Source organism: Alosa alosa, chromosome 17 (genome assembly GCF_017589495.1).
Source record: "Alosa alosa isolate M-15738 ecotype Scorff River chromosome 17, AALO_Geno_1.1, whole genome shotgun sequence".
In the NCBI taxonomy this organism is placed as follows: Eukaryota; Metazoa; Chordata; class Actinopteri; order Clupeiformes; family Clupeidae; genus Alosa; species Alosa alosa.
The window spans coordinates 20,857,136-20,881,949 of NC_063205.1; the positions used below are offsets into that span (position 1 = coordinate 20,857,136).

At 42.4% G+C, this 24,814-nt stretch overlaps 1 protein-coding gene across 1 annotated transcript in view; it reads left to right on the plus strand.

Annotated features, from left to right (window-relative positions):
• The window catches only part of plxnc1 (plexin C1), a 55,843-nt gene extending 41,628 nt beyond the window's left edge, over positions 1–14,215 (plus strand). The window contains exons 25-31 of the mRNA XM_048267975.1: positions 2,722–2,756; positions 3,383–3,472; positions 3,622–3,788; positions 5,356–5,503; positions 5,644–5,784; positions 12,898–12,972; positions 13,291–14,215. Of these exons, the coding sequence (XP_048123932.1) occupies positions 2,722–2,756; positions 3,383–3,472; positions 3,622–3,788; positions 5,356–5,503; positions 5,644–5,784; positions 12,898–12,972; positions 13,291–13,395 (761 nt within the window). The 3' untranslated portion in view covers positions 13,396–14,215. The remainder of the gene's footprint in view (positions 1–2,721; positions 2,757–3,382; positions 3,473–3,621; positions 3,789–5,355; positions 5,504–5,643; positions 5,785–12,897; positions 12,973–13,290) is intronic.
• Positions 14,216–24,814: the final 10,599 nt, after the last annotated feature.

A 24,814-nucleotide genomic window follows, 5' to 3' on the forward strand; every position in this document is an offset into this window, starting at 1 on the left:
CCCTCGAGTCCCACAGTACAAAGAAGCCCTCAGAGCAGAGCTCCATAACCTCACCGCCTCCCCAGATTAGACCACATGAGATTATTAATCTGCCGTGATCCACTCATCCGAAAAAGTAAAAGTCCTTTTTCCCACGCACTCAAACGACCTTTTTGCTCCACTCACCCATATCAAATACAGCTGTAACACGTTTCCTAGAGACTACAGCACTCTCTGACTTCTCTTTTTGCCATGATTAAGCCAGATATCCTTGATTACTAGCTCCGCTTTAACCCTCTCTGATTAAGCACTACTGGGATCTAGAATAAAATGGAATGGAATGGAATAGAATAGAATGCCTTTATTCTCAGCAACCCTGAGGTTGCCTTCACACTGGGTCCGTTTAACTGGAGTGTGATTACTCCCCCCTAGCCCTGACCCAGCTGGTCTGGCAACGTCACAAAAACAGCAGTTTATTTCCTGGTTTTGGTACAGATAGCATTCAAACTACACCGGAGTTCTGACGAACCGTACTGTAGGCGTACCCCAGACCACTGTTCTAACGAGTTCTAATGAACCGTACCCCAGACCCCCGTTTTCTAGCGGTCCTGGGTCCTCACTCGGGTTCGGTAGACTGCGTTCACATTAGCAAAAAATCACCGTCCCATCGGTCCAAACAAACTCGGGTCTGGACGCGCCATAGTTTCCAGATATAAAATACTTGCACATATCCTGCAGAATATCAGGCAATTTATTTGTAAAAAAAATAGATGTACCGCATAGCGGTACAAAATATGACCGCTGCTCAGTCCTCCTAGGTCCGTGGTATCATTCGTTCATTTGATATTCAATTGAGAATCCAAAATGAAAAAACGAAAAAAGGACTTGTTTTTTCATTATTTATTTATGAATGTGATACAAATTTATGAATGTGATACAAACCAACAAATAATGCTTTGTTTTTCAGAATTTTGATTTCATGATCAGATCAAAAGTAGAACATTTAAAAAACGGCCTCAGGCCCAAAACTGATTTTGATATTTATTTTTTCCGATTGCTCTGACCCGGAAATTATTTATTGACTTCCATTGTCAGCTGCTGCTTCTGTTTTGCAGTGTTAAATCGGACTAGGCCTACCAGTCCGATTATAACTTTACCACACACAATTTAACCTAAAGATCTATATTTAAATGACCACTCGAACAGAGCAACAGAATCTCTCTACTGCTATGCTCGAAAATTGTGGGCAAAGCCAATTTGATTGAACATAGCCTAAGAGAAGCCTAGATGAGATACACCATACAAACATTAATTGGCATGTTATATTTATGACATAGTGGAATTTATTGAACGCATTTGATCACAGCTGACAAATTAGGCAGAATTTGTCTGATTTGACTGATTCTTGAGTTCTCAGAGCAGTGTTGACTTGCGCGTCTTTTTTTAGATGGTGAACGTAATTGGACGGGCAAGACTGACAAGTAGACGGGCCTAGGCCGATTTGAATTATTTGCTCTGTTTGTGAATGAAGTTGTAGCCCCTCTTTCCTTTGATCAATGTGCTTGTTGAACGATGTGTGTCCCTAGTTTCCCTGTCATAGCTACTGTCTTTGGTGTAATCTCACCAGAAGGCTACTGCAGCTGACTGCCTTCCAATGACGTTGGCGACAAATGATGATCTGAGCTGATAGATCTAACATCTAGGCCTACTTCCCTAACATGGGCTGATACTACATAGCCTAGGCCAGTCATTACTTCTATAATCATGGGGCAGCGCTTTGGTTAACGATGTTCATATACGAAACAGGCATGAGAAGGGAGATGATTTTCTGTCAATTCAACGAAACTGAGTTTGCCATCGTTGCGCAAGTCGCCCAATTTCTTGCTATAGTTGTTAGACAATTAATATTTTCTGTCGCTAGGGATGGCCAAAATGAGTCGCTAGATCTAGCAACAAAGTCACTAAATTGTCAACACTGAGCACTGACAGGTCTAGACCAAGAAAGTGACTTGGATAGACTTCCAGGTCACAGAAATCGGAACAAATAAATATCAAAATCAGTTTTGGCCCTGAAGCCATTTTTTAAACGTTATACTTTTGATTTGACCATGAAATCAAAATCCTGGAAAACAACGTGTTATTTGTTTGTTTGTATCACATTCATAAACAAATAATGAAATAACAAATCATTTTTTTTTTTTTTTTTCGTTTTTGATTCTCAATTGAATATCAAATGAACGAATGATACACGGACCCTCCTACTCAATCTCCTACTCTTGCAACTTCTGTGTATGTAAACGAGTGTGTGCATGTATGTGTTTGCTTTTGTTTATATGTATGCTTCTGTGTGTGTGTGTGTGTGTTCGCTTGTGAGTTTTTGTGGGGGGTAATAGGGTGTGTGTGTGTTAGGGGGTAATGGGGTGTCCCTCTTTTTGGATCAAAACGAAAATCAATGGTTTTGTGTCATCCTTGTGGGGCTACCAAGTTTCGTGCAGCCCTGTCTTTCAGTGTCCCAGAAATTGTTGACACAAAATTACTGAAGGAAAAAAAATAAAAATCCGGAAGACAAAAAAACCTCTGACTAAGCCTATATAGCTACGCTAGTGCAGGTCATAATAAGGTAAACATGTTATAAAATGTAAGAACTACTGTACACAATACAAACATGTATTGTAGAAAAAAGATGTTCACTGAAAAGTTTGTGTGTGTGTGTGACTTTATGTGTGTGTGTGTGATTTACAGAGGAACCTGACTTTGAAACAAAGTACTATCACCTGGTGAGTACCATCGAGTTTATATCCATGTTTGTCTGCGACCCGTGAGGCCAAATTTACACGGGTTATCATAATCTTAGGTTGTGGTTGTAGTTCTATTGTATTATATTTATAGGTTGTGGTATGGCACCTGAAAACTCTGTTCTAGTTGTTGTTTTGTAGGTAGCCTTGTGGTCTGGGGTAGGTAAGTAGGTAGCCTGAGGTAAGTAAGGGTGAAAGAATTACAAAAATCCCCAAAAGACCAGTGTGGACTATATACAAACAGTACACAAGGAAATAATAAACCCACAAGTTTAAGAGAAAGGAGCAAACTAAAAAAGAAACAACTAGAACAGTGTTTGGGGATTTTTGTAATTTTTCACCCTTACTTACCAGGGTCACCCTTGCAGCTACCCCAGACCACAAGGCTACCTCATAACAATGTGTTTTTAAATGTTCTCACTTGAGTCACCTCTGGCCTGTGTTTCTGTGAATCTGTGCCTGTCAATGAGTCCCTGGAATGTTACAAATGAGCTGGATTCCTGGAAACCGTTCCTCCTACACTGATAAAAAAACACTGATTGACTGACTGCAGGTGGCTGTGAAAATGTGTCTTGATAAAAACAGAAAACATTGTCTTTCCCCCACAGATCGACCCTGAGCTAGCGGACAGCAAAAGTTCAGAGGGGAAAAAACTCAAGGTCAAAGAGGTTTATCTGACCAAGCTGCTCTCTACCAAGGTCAATCATCATACAGGACATGCCTACATACACACAATACATTCATCCAGTCATTGATTGACTGATTGATTGATTGATTGATTGATTGATTGATTGATTCATTCATTCATTCATTCATTCATGCATTAATTCATTCACCATCCAAACAGGTGGCTGTGCATTCATATGTGGAGAATCTCTTCAGAACCATCTGGGGTACGGCCAACAACAACCGGCCGCTGCATGCTGTCAAGCACTTCTTCGACTTCCTGGACAGCCAGGCAGAAAGCAAGAAGATCAGTGACCCTGATGTGCTGCACATTTGGAAAACCAACAGGTAGGGGTGGAGGGCGTCCGAGGGGAGTGTGTCTATGTGTGTGGGTGGGGGGTGTAAGTCCCGTGGACACTTGGACTCGGGCACTGTAGCCAGGTGCGCCACAGCGCCCCCTAAAACCATGGTTGAGAGACTGGCCCTACAATTAAAGCTGCAGTTGGCAAGATTTTTTTGATCATATTCACTGAAACCGACACTATGTACTGACAGAAGAACATAAATCGGCCGGTTTTAGAAAAAACCCCGCACTTCTACCTCCACCTACAGCCTGTTATTTGTTTTGCAAAAATCCACAGCTCTCAATTCTTCTGGTTCAATCACAGCAGGGCTGTGTGAGATCTGATTGTCAATCACAGTCTGGTGCAGTCTGGTGCACACAACGAGCACAAACTCGATGAGAGGGCACTTGGTGGTAGTGGGGGAGGGGCATGAGAGTTGTAAACATTCAAAATTTTGGCTAAGCCCCCTCAATCTGTCAGACGTGCCAACTGCAGCTTTAATTGGCATCTGTAAATCGCCTCATATTAAAAGCGTCAGACAAATAAATAAAGATTAAGACAATTTAATAAAGATAAAGACAAATAAATAAAAAATAAAGACAAATAGATAAAGATAAAGTCTTACATACACAGTGAATATCCTTAGTGTGGTAACCGCTTACATTGCAGTATGTACACATTCATTCTTTGGCTCTTTAATTAAACTCTAAGGCGGGAAATGCAACGCTCAGACCATGATGCGTTTTGTCTTGTTCCTAAGCAACACAAACGATTTGTCAATTGAATACGCTCGCGTATAAGTATAAATATATATATACTCTTTTGATCCCGTGAGGGAAATTTGGTCTCTGCATTTATCCCAATCCGTGAATTAGTGAAACACACACAGCACACAGTGTACACACAGTGAGGTGAAGCACACACTAATCGGCGCGGTGAGCTGCCTGCATCAACAGCGGCTTCGAGGGGAGCAGTGAGGGGTTAGGTGCCTTGCTCAAGGGCACTTCAGCCGTGCCTAGTGGTCGGGATTCGAACCGGCAACCCTCCGGTTACAGGTCCGAAGTGCTAACCAGTAGGCCACGGCTGCGTTGCGCTTTGAAAGTTGAACCAAGTTCAAAGCTCAACCTGTTCAACGCTAGCGTTACTCCAGTGCTGCCACCGTTCTGCTGCAGAACCATAGAGAACAATAGGGAACCTGCTGTTTGCCGCTGGCTAATGTGATCCCCGCCTAAAATGTGTGAACCTCAGTGCTGCACTGTAACTTCATGTGGACAACCCTGCTTGAGAAAATGTGTCCTTCTGCCTGTACACTTAACACAGGTGATTTCACTAATTTTCTCATCTACCTGGCTGAAACATTGTTTCATCTGGTTTAGTAAATGGTTTGATCAAATATTGCTTTTGAAGCCAAGCTGTTCATCTCTGCACATAGATGATGTTGTCACTCAATCACTGGCTCACCCTGAGATGCAGTCTGCCAGTCCAGGGTGTTTTGTGAGGGATAGTTTTCATACCCTTGTTTTTCACTGTTCCCTGGTTTACTTCTCTTTCTGGGTCCTCCACCTTCCCAGCCTGCCTCTGCGCTTCTGGGTGAACATTCTGAAGAACCCCCAGTTTGTGTTCGACCTGGAGAAGACGCCACACCTGGATGGCTGCTTGTCTGTCGTCGCTCAGGCCTTCATGGACTCCTTCTCCCTCACTGAGCAACAGCTTGGGAAGGTAATGTTTTCGATGCAGACACACACACACACACACACACTGTGGTCGCTCAGGACTTCATGGACTCCTTCTCCCTCTCCTCACTGTGTGTTATTGTGTGTGTGCGTGCCTGCGTGTGTGTGTGTGTGTGTGTCCCACAGCACGCCCCGACCAATAAGCTGCTGTATGCCAAAGACATCCCTCAGTATAAGCAGGAAGTGAAGGCCTACTACAACAAGGTGAAGGACCAATCAGCACTCAACAGCTCGGAGTTCAAAGAGTTCCTGGAGCAGGAATCAAAGGTGTGTTTTTACGGAACTTGTGTTTGGGGAAGTAAAAGTGTTGTGGTCATACAGTGGGCATCGCTTTCAAATGACCACTTAATTCGTGCATTACGCGGCGTGAAGCTGCGTGAAGCTTTAGTACCACTTTCAGCCACTGTGCGTCGCTCTGCCACTGTACATCGCTCTGCCTGCCGTCCCTTACATAATTGTTGCCGAGTAATCCCAGCCTACGAATTCAATAACAAAATAAATCATGCATAATTAAACATTACCTCGATTTAGGCTACTTGGGTATGGCTTAAGGCTTGACTACACGAAAATCGAAATCGAAATTTGCTGTCTACATTATTGTCAGTGTTGGGGTTAACACACGTTAACTACGCAAATCAAAACAGTGGTGGATAACCTACTTCATCATGTCCCCATGCCTACATTTGTGAGTAGCATAGAGATCGTTAAAAACAATAAAGTATGGCTCTCCGTTTGGGACATCGAAAACTTATATTTTTAATAGACTACCGTCGAAGATGCTGACTTGCAAAAGCCTCGGGATAACACGTTATCTCCACTATCATCAGTCATGCCCCTTGATCAAAGTGGGGAATGAAATAAAAGTTTGATAACCACTGGCTTAACAAGTTACCTACAGTCCAGAACACAGAATCTGTTGCAATATTCTGATGATCGGCGATGATATCGGCAAATGTTTGTTTTCCAAAGTAAGAATTTCACTTCACCATGCACCTTCGACAATACCTGGCCTACCTGGTATCATTACAAACATTATTCTGTGTCCTAAAACTGGCATATTTTATGGCATTGTGTCATGTAAGTTCGTTGCAAAATCTAGAGAAATGTGTGAGGTGATCAGCGGGGGACAATTGAGACACACATTGGATTGTGTTATTACTTGAACATTCCACACTATCCACAGCTGTGGTAGGCCTATCAAGGGCAGGAGGATTACTGTCAGTGCAGGCTTTATATAAAATTCTTCAACAGAAAGCCTTGAATGTTGTCTTGTTTGTGGAGCGCTTTGCTTTGCTTCTGTAATTTCGGCTTCATTGAAAATGAGGGTTTCCCTCAATGACCCTCCGAGAATAAATAAAGTTTGAATGAATGAATGAATGCAGGCTTGCCCAAAATAAAAGCATGTGGTTTGCGCAGCCTACAGTAAATAACAGACCCGCCAGAATGTGCGTTATGATGCTTTTTTACGAGCAATATGTTTTTGGTAGCCTACGCACACTGCATGTTCTTAAATAACAATGATCATCAGTAATATTCAACCATTAATTTGGGTAAATGGGCAAGCGTGACCACCTTGATTGGCTGATTGGCTGATGATTGTAACGCTGGCATGATTCCAAACACCTCCCCCTTACGATGATGAGTGACAGGTCTCAGAATGCGTCGCTTACACAAGGACGGAAGATGATGAATAACTGGGGGCGTAGGCTATTCACAAAGGCTTTTTTATCTTACTACTAGAGTTGGCTACTCCTAAATCGCACTTAAAGATTTTAGATTGGAGTTTTCTCTTAAAAGTTATTCACAAAGCCTTTCAGACAACTCCTAAACTAGGAGTGAGTCTTCGTGGCTATGGATGACGTCATTACTCATGCACGAGCTTGACTGAAGTGACCATCTTGATTGGCTGACGATTGTAACGCTGGAATTCCAAACACCTCTTCCGATGATGACTGACAGTTGACAGGTCGGAGAATGCGTCGCGCTACACATGTAGTGCGAAGGGACGGAAGATGATTAATAACTGAATAAAAAGGCCTAGCCTAAATGAATAAAGAGTAATGCAAAACAAATAGCTTAGTAGCCTAATGAAACATAGGCCTATGGATTGATGCAGTAGCCTACCTTTGCAACTTAAAATTAATCTGTCACCATATCCCTAGGCTACGTTTGCAAAGAGGAGAACATTTTAATTTGATTCACAATGAAACGTTACATTTCATTTACATGTTAACAATGAGTAGTTTTGGTTGTTGTTGGTGCCGTTATTGCATCCCTTTTATGAATGCAAAATTGTTCCCTCGCGATTGGAAGCTCCTGTTGCGCATAGGCTATTTCAAAACATTTATTCATTACAGTTTATGAATAGGTCTTAGTGAGTTAGGAGTCCTCTCGACTTAAGCTGTCCCAGACTTAGGTGCTACTTTTAGGTCTAAAATGCTTCGTGAATTACTTTTTGTGAAAAAATTAGGAGTCCTAAAGTTAGGAGTGACACGCCCATTATTTTTAGGAGTTGCTCCTAAATTCGCCAGTTAGGAGCTACTTTTAGCCTTAAAATTCTTTGTGAATATGGCCCCTGAATAAAAAGGCCTAGCCTAAATGAATCAAGGCAAAACAAATAGCCTAGTAGCCCAATGAAACATACGGATTGATGTAGTATCTTTGTAACATTATTAAATTATTCTGTTACTATGCCTACGTTTGCAAAAGAGAACATTTTAATTTGATTCACAATAATGTTACATTTAATTTACATGTTGACAATGATTAGCCTAGTTTTGGTTGTTGTTGGCGGCGTTATTGCATGTTAGTTATGCCTACAATGCAAAATTGCTTCCTCGCGATTGGAAGCTCCTGTAGCTGAATAGGATTTCAAAACCGCAGGTTTGTGAATAGGTCTGTGAGTAAGGAGTCCTCTTGACTTTTTTTAAGCTGTCAGAGGTGGGAAGGTGTGATTTTTTGGGGGAAGGGCCGGATTAACTGGGCACAATTGTCTGATGGCCCCCCTTCCCCCCAGCCAACGGAATCGGGTGGTTAGTTAATAGGCCTATCGTGAAGATTTTTTCCTGCCATCTAAGGCACGAAGATCTGTGAGGCCAAGCCTCACCAAGTAGCTCGTTTGTTTACAACTAACATTCCATTTAATTAAACTGCTTTATAGGCTATGCCGAAATAGTTTTCAACATTTTGAATATTAGTGTAGGGTGAATTGAAATGTTCTCAAAGTAGCCTAATGGCTGAAAGCTGCTTGGGACACCCCCCCACCCCGTCAAGCAATATAACCATACAAACGCGCTTCCTGCACTCATTGTTTCAAAAGGAGTAATTTTGGCTTTGTCAGAACTGAAGAGCTGTGGACGGCACGGCACGGTATGCCCAATGAAAATAAATGAACGCAACACAACACAACACAGACCCCGCTCAGCGTCAGTCACTGACATGAACTAAAACACAGAACCCGCTCTCACGGCAGTCACTGACAGTAACCTAGAATAAATGCATGGGGAAAAACACTTCCCCATGACAAAGACATCGTAAAACACTGAAAGTTAATATTTTGTCACTAGCAACATTCATCTGTCCTTTGTCAAATGTATTATGTTCCAAGTACCCTATGCATTAATTCTGCTTCATAAAGTTGAACAAATACATTTGCTTATTTCACAGAAAAAATATAAATAGCCAGTCTACAGTGCAGAGTTGGTAAGTTATGGTAGGCCAACTTGCAGTGAACATACAAACAGGGAAATTATTTATCTTGCAGCTGAGTAGCCTCCAGGTGCGCACGTAGACATATAAGGCCTAACATGCAAAGCCAATGAATCGTGCTCTCCACGACAATCGCGCCCGTTAAACTTAAATAGGTTAACATCACTCTAAGTTCGCCTTCAAGCAAGCAAAACGATGATTTGAAGACATCTGTTTCATTTGGAATGGCAAGGGGTAGCAACAGGGCAACACAGAGACAGGCCCGATGGCAGGGCTGTTATGAGAGTATTAAAATATGGGATATTCTACAGGAAAACATTAAAACGGCAAGACAGGGGGAAAGTTAAAACGCGGATAAACACGGAAAAAGTTGGCATGCATTGTTTGGGTCCCCGCACAGGATTATTATTTGTCATACTATTAATCACATATGATTATTTGTGAAATTGTGCAAACAGGCTAAAACACATTTGAAAAGGAAGGACTGGTAGCATGCAAGCTCACGGAAAGATTGATTTAAGAACGTTATCACAAAGTGTGTGGCTGTGGCGCTGGCGGAAGACAATTGGCAGGGGAGGGTCATGTCTTTTTTAACAATTCTGTCGGAGGGTCATTGAACAATTTCTAGCAGGCAAGAGAGGGTCATGCAACTTCCAACTGAAGCAAGTCAAGTCAAGTCAAGTCAAGTTTATTTATATAGCACATTTCATACACAGAGGTCATTCAATGTGCTTTACATAAACAAAACCAAACGATAATAACAAATAAAAGCATAGAAGAGCAATATAGTCAAAGAATAGTTAAAAGGTAAAGATCATAATAAAAAGAAAACATAAAACACAAGGTAAAATAATTTAAAAATAAAGAATAATTAGTAAGCAAAAACAAAGGCAAAAGTAGTAAAAAAAGTAATAAAAGACAAAGTAGAATAATTATCGAGGCAGATTCAGAATTTGTAACTTCGGCACAGTTAGCAGAAAGCGCCTGAGAACAGTTTGGTCTTAAGTCTAGATTTAAAACTGGCTACAGTTGGGGCCTTTTAATGTCATCGAAAGTTGGTTCCACAGCTGAGCGCATAGCAGCTAAAAGCTGCTTCACCATGTTTAGTTCTAACTGTAGGTTTTACTAGCAGGTTTTTCACCTGGGACCTGAGGAGGGCGAGAAGGTGTGTACTGCTGAAGCATGTCTGACAAGTATTTAGGTCCTGCTCCATTTACTGATTTATAAACAAGCAATAGTGCTTTAAAGTCAATTCTGTGACTTACTGGAAGCCAGTGCAAGGACTTAAGAATTGGAGTAATGTGGTCAGTTCTTTTAGTTTTTGTTAGAGTCCTAGCTGCTGCATTTTGTATCACCTGAAGCTGTTTAATAGTCTTTTTAGGAAGGCCTGTGAACAGTCCATTGCAGTAATCAACTCTGCTGGAGATAAATGCATGAATGAGTTTTTCTAAGTCATGTTTTGACATCAGCCCTCTGAGTTTGACAATATTTTTGAGATGGTAAAAAGCTGATTTAGTTATCGCTTTCATGTGGCTGTTGAAATTTAGATCACTGTCAATTAATACACCGAGGTTTTTAACAGTATCCTTTGCCTTCAACCCTTTTGTGTCAAGGAGAGTGGCAACCCTAAGTCTTTCCTCATTTTTACCAAATATAATTACTTCAGTTTTTTCTTTGTTCAGCTGAAGAAAATTTTGAGACATCCAGGTGGCACTGGATTGATAAGCACTCAAAATTCCTCCGGTGGCCCCTTCAATAAATAACGATCAGTCCCTAGATTGCTGCTGGGCTATATGTCTTGGTTCTGTTAACAACTCATTGTCAAGCGCGATAGCCTATCTCAGGGATTGCATCCATTACAAACAAACATACAATGTGAACGTCTGGGATTGGGGAGAGCACTAAATGCTCTACTGAATAAGCACGAAGTCAAACCTTTAAATGAAAAACACTCTTTAATAATCCAAAAAATAAACCGCTAATGAAGTAAACTTGTGACCATCAAAAAAATCGATTTTATCGCCAGAATCCGTGGATACCAGGATCGAACAGGAAGGCATTTGGCTGAGCAACGGAGGTTAATATGCTCCATGTTTTGTCCAAATGATGACTGTCTATCATCGTTGCACTCGGAGAAAACCGGAATGTTTCATTCGTCCCTGTTTCAATCGTCCGGTTGTACCTACTCAAAACGCAGATAGAACCTTATTATTCTAAGGTAGCGAATAGGCGTTCAGCATGATTCATGCCCAATTAATTCCCCTGTTAAAGTGTTCGCCTTTGTAGTTTGGTTTAAGTGATGGCCTATGATAAACGGCTTATGGCCAAATATGTGAAAACGTTTAAAATACAGTAGGCTTATAAACCCGAGGAAAAAAGTTGACAGTGATTTTTTCATAATCACTTTGGAGGGTCATAGAAAAATGTATTGCTGGCGCAGGGAGGGTCACGCCTTTTGGACTAATGCTCCCAAAACTCCTCCGTAGCCCCTAAATAAATAACGAACAGTCCCTAATGAAGTAAACTTGTGACCATCAAAAAATGGTTTATCGCCTGTAACTCCATTGGATAACAGGACGTAACAGGAAGGCATTTGGCTGAGCAACGGAGGTTAATACTCTATATTTTGTCCAAATGATGTCTGTCTATCATCGTTGCACTCGGAGAAAACCAGAATGTTTAATTTGTCCTGCGTCTCTACGGCTGCAAACGGGATTCACTCGCAGTTAACCAAATATTTCTTTATTAGGGCAGGGCAGGCATATTTCTGGCTATTACATTATTTCTAAACCAGTCTGCTAAAGTCTGTAGTGAAGTCTGTGTAGGGTTTTCCAGGCTCCATTTCTTTTTACGAGACACCCTGCTCACTTGAGCCATCTACCAGTTGTTTGAGTTGTTGCAGCGTCTCACTGGAAAAATACAAATTAAAGTCGCGTGATACCGCGTGATCCCACGCGTGGACCGCGAGTGAAGCTGGCCAAGTCGAAGCACTGCCCACTGTATATTTCACACTCTGTACATCCCCTTTGAAAACACCTAGAGTGCCCTAAGAATTATAAGATAAGATATTCTGCCACGCAACAATATTGGTGGTAATTGTTGTCACAGGAAGAGGTAGCACAATCCAATAAAGAGAAAAGAATGAAAAACAAAGCAATCAAAATAAATAAATAAATAGTTCATATTATTTATTTGTATGTAGTATAGTGTAGGTGAAGCTGGAACAAGATGGTGGTTTAGTGATTTTGTTATCAACGGGTATATTATGAAGTAGGTACAAATGAACTTTTACTGAATCTTGTTGGTTGTATAGCAAACATATATTTCTTGTCAACGAAGGCTTTGCCTGGAGTTGTTTGTTCTTTGAATTCTTTGAATGGGATTGGAGAAAGGGCCCGTCAGTGTGTGTGTTTATCGCTAGAAAAGGAAGCATGTTAGCTAACATTAACTCTATAGATTGTTGTTATGGCAACAAAATACTCCCTCAACTGCTTTTTGCTGTCCTGGCCCACTTCTCTTGTCAAAAAAAAGACAAGTGAACATAGCAGTTCTAATTCCCTACTGTGCATTGATGTGTTGTTCTAAGGGGAAGGGTTGAGTAATCTAACAAACATGTTGTTGATTGTTACTTTGCTCTGGTAATTTTTTCTTGTGTTCTTTTATGCATTTTAGAAACATGAAAATGAGTTCAATGAATCTGTGGCCCTCTGTGAAATCTACAAATTTCTCTCTCGTTACTTTAATGAGGTATGTTCTCAACAAACACTGACTAAACATGCTTATTAAACTCGACAAAATCACAATCCGTTTTACTCATTATTTTATGTTTTAGTATTAGTAGATCTTTGCATTAGTTAGGTTGGTTCTCTCTTTGCACAGGCTAAAACAGGCACCTGCTAAATGTACTTGACCAAATCAAATGAAATCTTATATTATTTTATACTTAACTGTGTGCAGCCTCTTCCTATCAGTGTAATTGGATGCAGGGCATTGCATTTGTTTAAGCAGATAGTTCCTCAAAAGGCACCTGTTTTCTGAGGCACTTCTTCTCTGTGTTCCTCTCAGATCTCACAGACACTGAAGCAGAACAACGCCCCCTCCGGGCTGACAGAGGAACTGCAGAAAGTGAAGGAGCTGTTCGACAGCAAGAGGAAGACAGGCTGGGAGTGAAGGCCCCTGTTTCCCTAAAAGCTGACTCGGGGGGGGGTTGGGTCCTTTGAGTTGTAGTGAGAACAACGAAATGTAACGCAATCAAGTGTGGAAAGCATGAGCGCACCACACACACGCCAGTGCCTACATGCAGAGCACTGCACTTTGTCGTTGTGCACTTCTGTCTGCTACTAATCAGAAGGTACGTCAATCAGCATGTTCTGCACATGTAATTGCACTGAATGAGAGAGAGAGAGACTGAGTGTGTGTGTGTGTGTGTGTGTGGACTTGAGGGGACTTGGAGCGACTACTGACTGTAAGTGACTTTTACTGTGTCAGAGCTACACACTGTAATGACTTCACCTCCGTTTGTATATTTTTAACCTTTTGTTTATTTTTAACCATTTTGTATATTTTTCACCATTGGTTTATTTTTCACCGTCATGGAGCATTGCTTCATAAATTCAGCTCACGTTCCTCTTTCCTTTGGTTTGTTTATCTGTGTCTGTCACTTTCAAAGTCTCACACACACACACACACATGAATACATAAGCATGCACGCACACACACACACACACACACACACTCACACTCACACGCACACACACACACACACACACACACACACACAATGAATATGTATATTAATGTCCTGCTATATGGGTTTGGTCTCTGGTCCACTACCAGTACATGATACTGGCAATAGACACAGCTTGGATGTTTTTGTCTACACAAATTAAGCTTATCTGTAACTATCGACTAATCAACTAACACTTATTTTTATGTGCAATCTGTCAGTATGCGTTTGAAAAACATGTAAATAAATTGCAATGAAAACTAATGAATTGTGTCACTTAGTAGAAAGATTTGAGACTTTCAAATGGCTATGAAATGATGTGTGTTTGGGCTCATCATATACAGTACAGTGCACCATAATATACAAAGTATTAATATTTGTACTGAAACAAATTATCGTATGGCTAATAATCCGTAGGGCATTGTGCTTCATAAATTCAGCTCACGTTCCTCTTTCCTTTGGTTTGTTTATCTGTGTCTGTCACTTTCAAGGTCATTCCCCATTAGATGTCGCTGATTTACATTCCAGAAAAACTTTGCGTAAGCTTTACGGACGGTCGAAAGGATGCGTAGAAATGCGCATCTTTTCCCACATAGAATGTTTTTGATAAATCCCTAACTTTGCCAGTGAAAGATGCGCACACATTTCGGCCCAGTTCACGCAACTTTTTTTGTGCGTAGCAGCCTTTATAAATGAGTCCCCTGGACTCTGGCTGGGCCACTTTAAAATGTTGATGTCTGTATGTTTTAGATCATTGTATGGTTTAATGGTCCAATAAGCCTATCGGCAGGTCTCTCAGCACGCCGCTGCCTGATCCTTTCCTCCAGAATCTTAGTGTAGCCTCTTGCTTTAGTGTTACCGTTTATTTTTACACACAAACACACAGACACACATTTACTCTGTCTCTCTTTCTTTGACATACACACACACACACAAACTCAAACACACACACATTCATCCATACACACATACACATACTGATGCCATATGTGGTTTGGTGTGTGTGGTGATCTCAGTGTGTGTTCTCAGATAGCATGTTAAAGAGATTGTTGGGTTCATGCACAACCGGCTCTGTACGTACTGTAACTGTAAACAGGCTACGTAACTATGTTACATTACTCTGCACATATAACAGTGAACTTGCACCTTCAGACGGAGATCAGAGAGATTAAAGATGAACTGAACTGGAATTTGAAGTAAAGGTGATATAACAGATGTATTGTATTTCTTCTCATTGGTTCAATGATTAAAATGGCTGAATTTATTAAAAGGGATAAAATTGTACGTTGAAAGTGTTGTTGTTGTTACACAGGCGCCACCATGTTGGATTTCAACAATTGGCTACTGTACGTCACTGGCATGGTAAGCTACTCCGCACTAGCAATAGCAGCCATAGCAGATAATGAGTCTGAGGCTAGCTGACATGGCTGAGGAAACTAACATTAGGCCTAGCTGAGTTACATATACATGGATTTCTATGCAACGTCCACAAAAAAAATGCGTCTTGCTGACCAAGAGGCAGAAAGCACCATAGAACAGCATAGAGCAATGCAAAAGAGCAAAAGAATAAAATGAGTTTTTGTGCTGAAAACTGCACCAATTCGAAATCACGATGGTTAGAGAATGTTACATATGTTCAATATCCCTAACAGAATGCATGTCTTTGCCAAAAATGACAAAATACGATTAATAATGCAAATGAACGGCAAACTTTGAAATATAGTCTGAAATGAGATGTTATTATCATTGAGACAACAGGGGTATACAATAAAATCCGATTGTAGCTTAAAGCAGCCGACTATTTAGATTAAGTTTATAACGTTGAGGACGGCCACCTAGCGTCTTCTGCGTCACGGCTGCGCGCGCATCTTGTTTTGTTGGTAAACGGGAAACCCGTGTATTGGCCATAAGCCGTTTATAATAGGCTAGCCTACATCACAAAATCTCATACAAAATGAAACCAAACTAGTGAAACAATGGCGAACACTTTAACAGGGGAAATTAACTGGGCATGAATCATTTGCTATTTTGTCAATGAGCAGAAACACACACGACATTCAAACTATTGATAAGATGTGCACTATGAAAACTGGTCTGTAACTTCGGACGAATAAATGCCATTGACTCGCCATATCCTGACTTTAAAAAAAAAATCTCGACGTGTCGACATTAAACTCAACATTTTGAGAATAAAGTTAGTTTGGAGAGAGAACGACCGCTCGGGACGATTGAAAGGGAGGACGAATGAAACAATCCAACAAGTGCAACAATGATTCAGAGTGTTCAAGTGCAACAATGATTAGACATAGGCCTATATCATGTGGACAAAACATAGAACATATTAACCTACGTTGCTCAGCCAAATACTTTGCTGTTAGGTCACGGAGTTACAGGCGATAAATGGTCAAAAGTAGCCTAAACGTCATAGCGTTTTTTTATTATTATTTATTGTAGGCCTATTATTAAAGTGTTGTTTTTCATCTAAAGGTTCAACTTCATGCTTATGCACTAGAGGCATACTAGGCGCTCTCCCCAATCCTAGACTTTCACGTTGCTTGTTTGTAATGGATGCAAAACAGCCTATTTCTGAATGTCTATGGAGGGACGTAGGCTATATCCTACATGCACACATATGCACACAAAGTGCATAAATAAAGTGCATGCACACATATTCTCTCACGGGATCAAAATAGTATATATGCTTAGGCTATACCTGTGTTTCTAGCCTCCCTATACGTATTGCAGGTGAGACATGGAAAAGCAGTTTTAGAAAAAATGAGTTTTGCCATGTTATCCTGGAGAGTGACGGCCTGTGGGTCATGAAGGGCAGTTATTTGGATGTGCAGTGGCCTTAACCACGTAAAACAGAGTGAAATAACATTTTGTATAGAAACATTGTATCATTGGATACATATATTTTTATAGCTATTTAGCCTAAACGGCATAGTGCATGGTATTTCCATAACCGCGAGACGGCACTTCACGATGACGGCAATGAGTAGTTAACAGACAAGACGTTAATCAATCTGAATATCTGCAATCTAGCAATCTATCTGAAATAACACCCATTTGAAGCCCCATGTTTCTTTTATGGAACATATTGTGTATTAGTGTAGGCTACATATAGCTTAAACTGTGTAGGCTATGTTTAAACAGTAGGGCCTATTGCGAGTTTAATGTCAGCATGTCGACTTTAAAAGCCGACACGCCGAGATTAAAGTAGATATGATATTTCAACTTTATTCTCGAAATGTCGAAGTTTAATCTCTCGCCGGCAAAATATTTTTTTTCTTCATGTGTGGCCCTAATACTGGTCGTAATGTGCAATGGAGCCTAAGTTTCAACGGGTTCGTTTACCCAATGCAGTCACTGGTTGCAATTACAAAGTCTGGGAAGGTTCGTTCAGTCTTTTAAAGTTTTAAGTGCAGTAGCCTATCTGTCCCCTTTGGAATAATATCTCGAAGTAGCCTCAGATGAGGTCCAATGTTAGATGGGCTACCATACGATCCAACCTAGGAAAGGGCTAGCAGCTAAACACATTGGAAACACTCTTATGTCAAACTCCACAAGCTAGCACTCCGACCGAGAGTAAACCATGACTCCGACGACATCACAGATCAATAATAATGCGTTTACTATAGCTGGTAACTAAACCACAGCGGGTCTGTAAACAGAATCCAATGTCCCTTTCTACTCACCCTGAAGCCAGTTGTTCACCGTCTCAGGGCAGATGTTGATGCGAGGGAGTTTAACTAGCAGAGCTGATAAGAGACTCGTGCAATATCAACATCCACAAGGTAAAAACCTGCAAACTCTCCACTAACGTTAGCCTAAAATAAACGCAAAACCTGTGTATCCTCCCGTGTATCTGGGGTCAACTTGGGGTAACGACGTTTTTAACAGTTTCAAGAGAGAGAGAGAGCCCGTGTGAGTTGCTGTTACGAGTGCCAGTAGTCCAGACTGCGTTAGCCTACATTGTCGTGACAATGCGTGTTATATAGCTTATTTGTATATGCACCGTAGTCTTCGCATATGCCTAATGTAGTGGTGGTGAGTGAGTATGCAGTTGTGTGGAGGATGTACAGTAGGCAATGTGTGTGTGTGAGGGATGGAGGGAGACAGAGAGACAAGCGTGCGTGTTGCTGTCTCAAGCCCTCGTCCAGTTTTCTACATGACCTGTAGGCCCATTTTTTAACCCCAAATGATCCTACTGAAGGTTGAGCTGGAGCCTGAAACGGATCGCCCCCCATCTAGTGGTAGTCAAGACACTACAGGGGCCTCATTTATAAAAGCGTTCTTACGCACAGATTTGATCTTAGACCGTGCGTGCAGCCAAATCCATGCCAACGCTAGAAAGTGAAAAAGCATTATAGCTTTCATAATCTAAAAAAAACACCAAGACCTACAATAGAATGATTGAAACATTCTTACAGGTGATCTAGTATATTAGTGTTCTCACCAATCTAATATTGACCACATAGGCGTGCATACATAGACACTAGGTGGTGCTAAAGCACTAGGAAGTTTGCCCTTTATCAACGAAAATGCCCTTTTCAAACTTGTTTTTTTTATTATTAATATTATTAAGATTTTACTGAGGTCGGTTTTGAAATGATCTTTTGAAAACCTGAGCCATTAAAAACGACTGAAACAATGCCCGAAATGAGCCACCTCCTTGCGCACACCCCGACCACCAGCCTCTCTTCCTTTGTCACGTGAACTCTGGAACTCATAGGGCAGAGGAGCCGCCAGATCTTGCGCAGCACCATAGCAGTTCAGTAAGCGTCTTCAGATAGCGGGCATGGTCGCTGACAGGCTGCTTCTCCCGTGCCCCATCAGCCAGGTAACATACAGATCAAGCAAAATCTTACAGTTTGCCCTCTAAGCCCACATGTAATAATTTTGTTGTGCAGTAAAATGTCTCATTCAGCACCAAACAAGCATTTTTGCCGACTGGTCAACGGACGGTCGAAAGGATGCGTAGAAATGCGCATCTTTTCCCACATAGAATGTTTTTGATAAATCCCTAACTTTGCCAGTGAAAGATGCGCACACATTTCGGCCCAGTTCACGCAACTTTTTTTGTGCGTAGCAGCCTTTATAAATGAGTCCCCTGGACTCTGGCTGGGCCACTTTAAAATGTTGATGTCTGTATGTTTTAGATCATTGTATGGTTTAATGGTCCAATAACGCCTATCGGGGCAGGTCTCTCAGCACGCTGCCTGATCCTTTCCTCCAGAATCTTAGTGTAGCCTCTTGCTTTAGTGTTACCGTTTATTTTTACACACAAACACACAGACACACATTTACTCTGTCTCTCTTTCTTTGACATACACACACACACACACACACTCAAACACACACACATTCATCCATACACATGTAGCTGTATATTTTATGGCTTTGTTTATTTTATATGTTAATGTCAATTTTGTATTTTGTTTATGCGCCCTTGTGGATGTCTTGGAAATGATGGATATGCTGTTATGAGATTGGTTCCGGGGAATGTATCTAGGGGGAAGATAATTAGGGGGAACGTTAAGTTAGAGGCAGAGCAGAGTTAGGAGTGTGCTGGCTGGTTGTACATGTCCCGTAAAATAAAGCTCCTGAAAGTTAAACTTCACACCTGTAACCCGTCTTCCTTCCACGCCTCAACGAGACTGGATAATTAACCAGGTAGTACTCTAAAAAGTAGGGTTACAGACTGGTGGCAGCGGTGTTTTTGGTCGTTATTGAAGACCTTGTTTTTTTTTACTGTGTGGGACAGCTAAGTTACGTTACCACGGCTAGTCAAGTTAAACGGTGAATGCAGTTTTGCATGGATGGACTTTGCTGACACATTTGCTTGGGTTTTGCGAACCGTGACGTTTATCGACTGCTAGTTTATGTTTCGGACTTTGGCTGATATAATAAACGGTGGAAACATGAGCTCGGACGAGGATATTGTACTGTTTTCCCACGGAATGGGGCAAGTACCAGCGAAAGCACTTCTACCAACGTTACTGCTGGTGGTGATGGCAGTGCTACTAACATTACATCACGAAAGTGATTCATTATCGGCCGAACTTCCCCGTGCTATCATGGTGATGGTAAGGACAAAAGAAAGTTTTTCTCTGTGGAAAGCCAGATTAGAGCTAGCAGTGCGGGCTTGCCCTGCATCTCAGCAACAGGATTTAGCCACCATTTTGCCAACTAGGCTAAGTGGTGATGTCTTAGCATACTGGCTATCTTTTCCGCCTGCCACACAGAAAGATTATGACGCATGTGTTTTAAGACTGAACCAAGTTTTTGGCTGCAAAACAGTTTTGCAACATTTTCAGACTTTGTGAATGCTAGGCAGCTTTGCCTAAGGAGCCGCTTGAAGTTTTGCTGCAGAGATAACTAGTATAGTTTTTGAAGCTTTTCCCAATTATGGAGGCCATAAAGCTATGGAGCGTTTTCGACGCTTTGTTGCTGGACTAGACCCCTGTGCTGCAAGTTAAGTGTCATGAGCACGGGCTACTACCTTGAAGAAGCCCTGGCTGTAGCGTAAGTGGGAGCCGGCGCAAGAGTTTCTTCTGGTCTGGCTGCACCACAGCCACAATCTGCTGGTTTTGTACCCTCCACAGATGCAGGCACTAATGCCTCACAACCAGTTGCGCACCTCACAGCAATGGTCTCCACCAAAGCAGCGGTCACCTCAGACCAAACACTTGAAGTCGGTCAGCCATCAAACAACTGTCGGCTGAGGTCCAGTCTTTGAGGTTGAGGTGGGTCAATTTGAAACAGCGGCGTGCATCTTCACAACCCAACCGCGGAGGGGAGGTCCTCAGGCTGCGGCAGCCATCTCCAGAGCGGTCCCATCGCCCACAGGAGGGGAGCTGCCTCACGCCCTCTCCACATGCATCACCAGAGAGGTACCTGTATTCTGCTAGATCATCGCAGCGGAGCTTCTCACTGGGATGGATATGGGGGGCAGTCATTCACCAGAGAGGGACGCCTACTCTAATTCACCTCAGTCTTCACCAAACCACTACAACAGCCAATTCTTCTCTAGTGGCCGTGGACAGCTACTACAGTCGCCGGAGCCCTGACCACAGTCGACATGTCAGCCCATCACCACATCGTCCTGCACAGCAAGAGGCATCTAGGTACTCTAGTGGGTCATCAGATCAAATAGAGCACACAGCCCGGCAGGTGCCAGAGATCGAATTTTAACACCATCCCTATGAACACCACCATGTCAGCTTCGACGCGGACCCATCGGAGGTGCAGGGGGAACGCATGGTAGCAGGTACTATGGCCCAAGTGTCTGCTGTTGGTGAGAATGGGCCCAAACAACAAACTGAACTGGTAACTCAGAGTAGCCCCACACCATTTGTGTTTGCTGTCATTGAGAACACTGCCACTGAAGTCTTTTTAGATACAGGTTCAGAAATCTCATTGATTAGTGAATCTTTAAGAATGTCTATTTCTCTAATGAGGAAGCCTATACAGAAGTCTTACATCCTTGCTAAATCTGTTACTGGTGAATATCTCGACACTTTAGGTATGCTTGTCATTTCTATCAGACTAGGTGAGGAGGTTTTCAATCACAATGTCCATGTTGTCAGAAATTCATCTCAATCCGCTATATTAGGTTGGGATTTTCTTAGCAAACACCATGCCATAATCAACCTGAGAGAGAATAACCTATGCTTGTGGGATTGGTCTGTACCACTTTTATGTTCAGCACAAAAGGCCCCACTGAAATGTAGTGCTATTACGTTAGGTTCCTTCACGGTACCTGCCATGTCAGAAATGAATGTGCTAGCTAAGATACAGCCCCACCATAGGGAACCAGAGCTTTTGTATAACTACACTGGGGTTTTAGAACCTGATACCCATACATTACCAGGTCTTGCAGCACGCACAAGTTACTCCAGTTAAGAAGGGGGTGGCCTGGATACGTGTTATGAATCCAACCCAAGATGCCTGTTATGTACCAGTTAACACCAGACTGGGGACCTTCATTCTTTAGTTCAACAGAAGGGGAGGAGTTTTCTTTGATTGATGCCACAGTAGCTCGGTGCAGACTCAGTCAGAACCACATACATCCCCATTACCTGTCAACCCTCAATCACGCAGCTCTGAACAGGTGAGCAGAGAGAGCAGTTAGAGGGTCTGCTCAGACAATACTGTGACGTGTTTAGTTCTCATGAGCATGACTTTGGGCACTAGTTGGGTACGCCATAGTATTCAGACTGGCGATGCCTCACCCATAAGGCAAAGAGCTTACCCAACCTCTGTCCAATTTAAGAACTGAAATCGACCGCAAGTCTAACAGCCCTTTCACAAGATGTTATTGAAGAAAGTTGTAGCCCTTAGGCGCCGGGTTGTGTTAGTTAAAAAAAAGAAAGATGGCACTTACCGCTTTTGCATAGATTTCAGGAAGTTGAATGCAGTTACGGTCAAAGACTCCTACCCATTACCACGCCTCTGTTGATGCCCTTGATAGCTTGTCTGGGGTGTGTTGGTTTAGTAGCATTGATTTAGTAAGCGGATATTGGCAAATGGAGTTGAATGAACAGGACAAGGAGAAAACTGCATTTAACACCGGGCAGTGCCTTGTATCAGTTTAAAGTCATGCCCATGGGTCTTGTTTTAATGCTCCCCCAACATTCCAAAGACTCATGGAGTTAGTTCTTCGGGGATTACACTGGAAAGTGTGTCTCATTTATTTGGATAATGTCCTGGTATTTAGCCGGACATTCTCTGAGCATTTGAGTAGCCTGGAAGAAGTTTTCAAACGGTTCCGTTCCGCTGGTCTCAAATTAAACCCGCGCAAATGTTATCTGGGTGTATGAAGTCTCCTTCTTGGGACATGTGGTGTCCAGTCAGGGTCTTCAACCAGATGGTAAAAATCTTGACAAAGTGCGTAGCTGGCCGACTCCACGGACTGCCACAGAGGTGCGAGCATTTGTAGGGCTGTGCTCGTACTATAGGCGGTTTGTTAAAATAGCTGCCCCACTTCATGCTCTAACTCAAAAGGGGGGCTGTGTTTCATTGGTCCCTTTGTGTGATGATTCATTTCAATCTCTTAAGCATGCTTTGACCAATCCCCTATTGTGGCTCATCCTGTATTCACATAAACCGTTCTTGCTTTATACCGCTTTATATGCGGTCACAGGAGTGTATAGGGCTGTATTGGCCCAGAGGCAGGATAGAGAGTGTGATTGCATATGCAAGTCACACACTGACACCAACGAAAGGAAATGGTCCACTTATGACCGAGTTATGGGCCATAGTTTGGTCAGTGCGCCATTTTAAACATTTCCTGTCAGGCACTTGTTTCACCATTATCACTGATCATAAACCACTTTTACATTTGAGGAAGGCCCAGGTGGATAAGCGAATTCGGGCAGACGCAGCATACGCTTGGTTGCTTGAGTTAGATGTCTATGATTTTGCTGTTATACATCGGGAAGGAAAGCAGCATGCAAACGCTGATTCAATGTCGAAGGCCTAGTTCCCCTGAGATGGTTGCCAAAGCTGTTCAGTGTGTCATTTCTACTGGTGCGTCACAGCCCGCAATTCCCTCCATGGGTGAACAGCAGAGCAGCCTGTCCCCTAACATATCTGACACACAGCTTACATTGTCTATTGATAATGAAGAGTTGCAGGCCCAACAGCAGGCAGGCAGCTTTTTGTCTTCGTACTGCCTTGGCTTAGCTGGAGGAAGGTAAACATAGGCCATCGTTGGGTCAGCTTAAACAGTCTCCTCCTGCACTGCAGAAGCTGTGGCATGAATTTCCTAAATTACTGGTTTCATATGGCATTCTTTGTCGTGCAGTCAGACCATCTCCACACTCATTCCACTCTTATCAGGTTGTACTTCCAGAAGCCCTCGTTCCCCACAGCTCTAAAATGGCTGCATGGTGATACATTTTGTGGACACTTAGGTGCCCGAGCGCACCCTGTTGAGAGCTGGAGACAGGTCTGTTATTGGCCGCATTACATGTCAAGAGATATTTACAAATTTTGCACTGAATGTTTGCCTTGTCAGTCTACAGTAGCTCCCACACCACAGGAAAGGGCACCATTGCAGTCCATTCATGCAGAACGGCCTTTCCAGAGAATTGCGGCTGATATAACAGAGCTTCCTGTGACTTCAAAAGAGGGGAACAGATACATTTTAGCTGTGGTAGATTATTTTACTCGATTTGCAAATTTATATCCTCTTGAAGGATCAGCGAAATTTCACGAAGCTGGTCAGCATTTTGAGCAGTATATCCGCCATGGGGTGCCAGAGTCAATACATACTGACCAGGGAAGGCAGTTTGAGTCTCAGACTTAGTCAAACATCTGTGTGCATCCTTAGGTATTGAAAGACTGACATCACCATATCATGCACAATCTGACGGGTATGGTTGAGTGACTAAACAGGACCCTGAAGGACCAGCTGGCTAAATTACATTTACCAAAGTGGGGAGGTGGGATCGACACCACCTCAGGTAGAACTAACTTATAACTCTGGCGTGCACTCTCCATTTTTCCTTGCTCATGGTAGAGAACCACTTCTTCCTGTTCATGTCTCTTTAAACTGGAATCCTGTTCTGTCAGCGTCAACCTTTGGTACACCCTGCGCTTACGCCGCGGGAACTTTGCACACGCCTTTCACAAGTCTTTAGTGATGCTAATGGATAGGTCTATTGCTGCTAAATTGAGGCAGAAAAGGGCAGTATGACAAAAGGGTTTCTTTTCATCCGCATGAAGAGGATTTAGTTCTATTGGATGACCTGCTCAAAAACACAACAAACTAGCTCCTAGGATGGAAGGCCCTTTTATAAGATCCTGGAAGCGTTTGGACAAAGAGAACAGTCTAGGGGTAACCTATGAAATTAC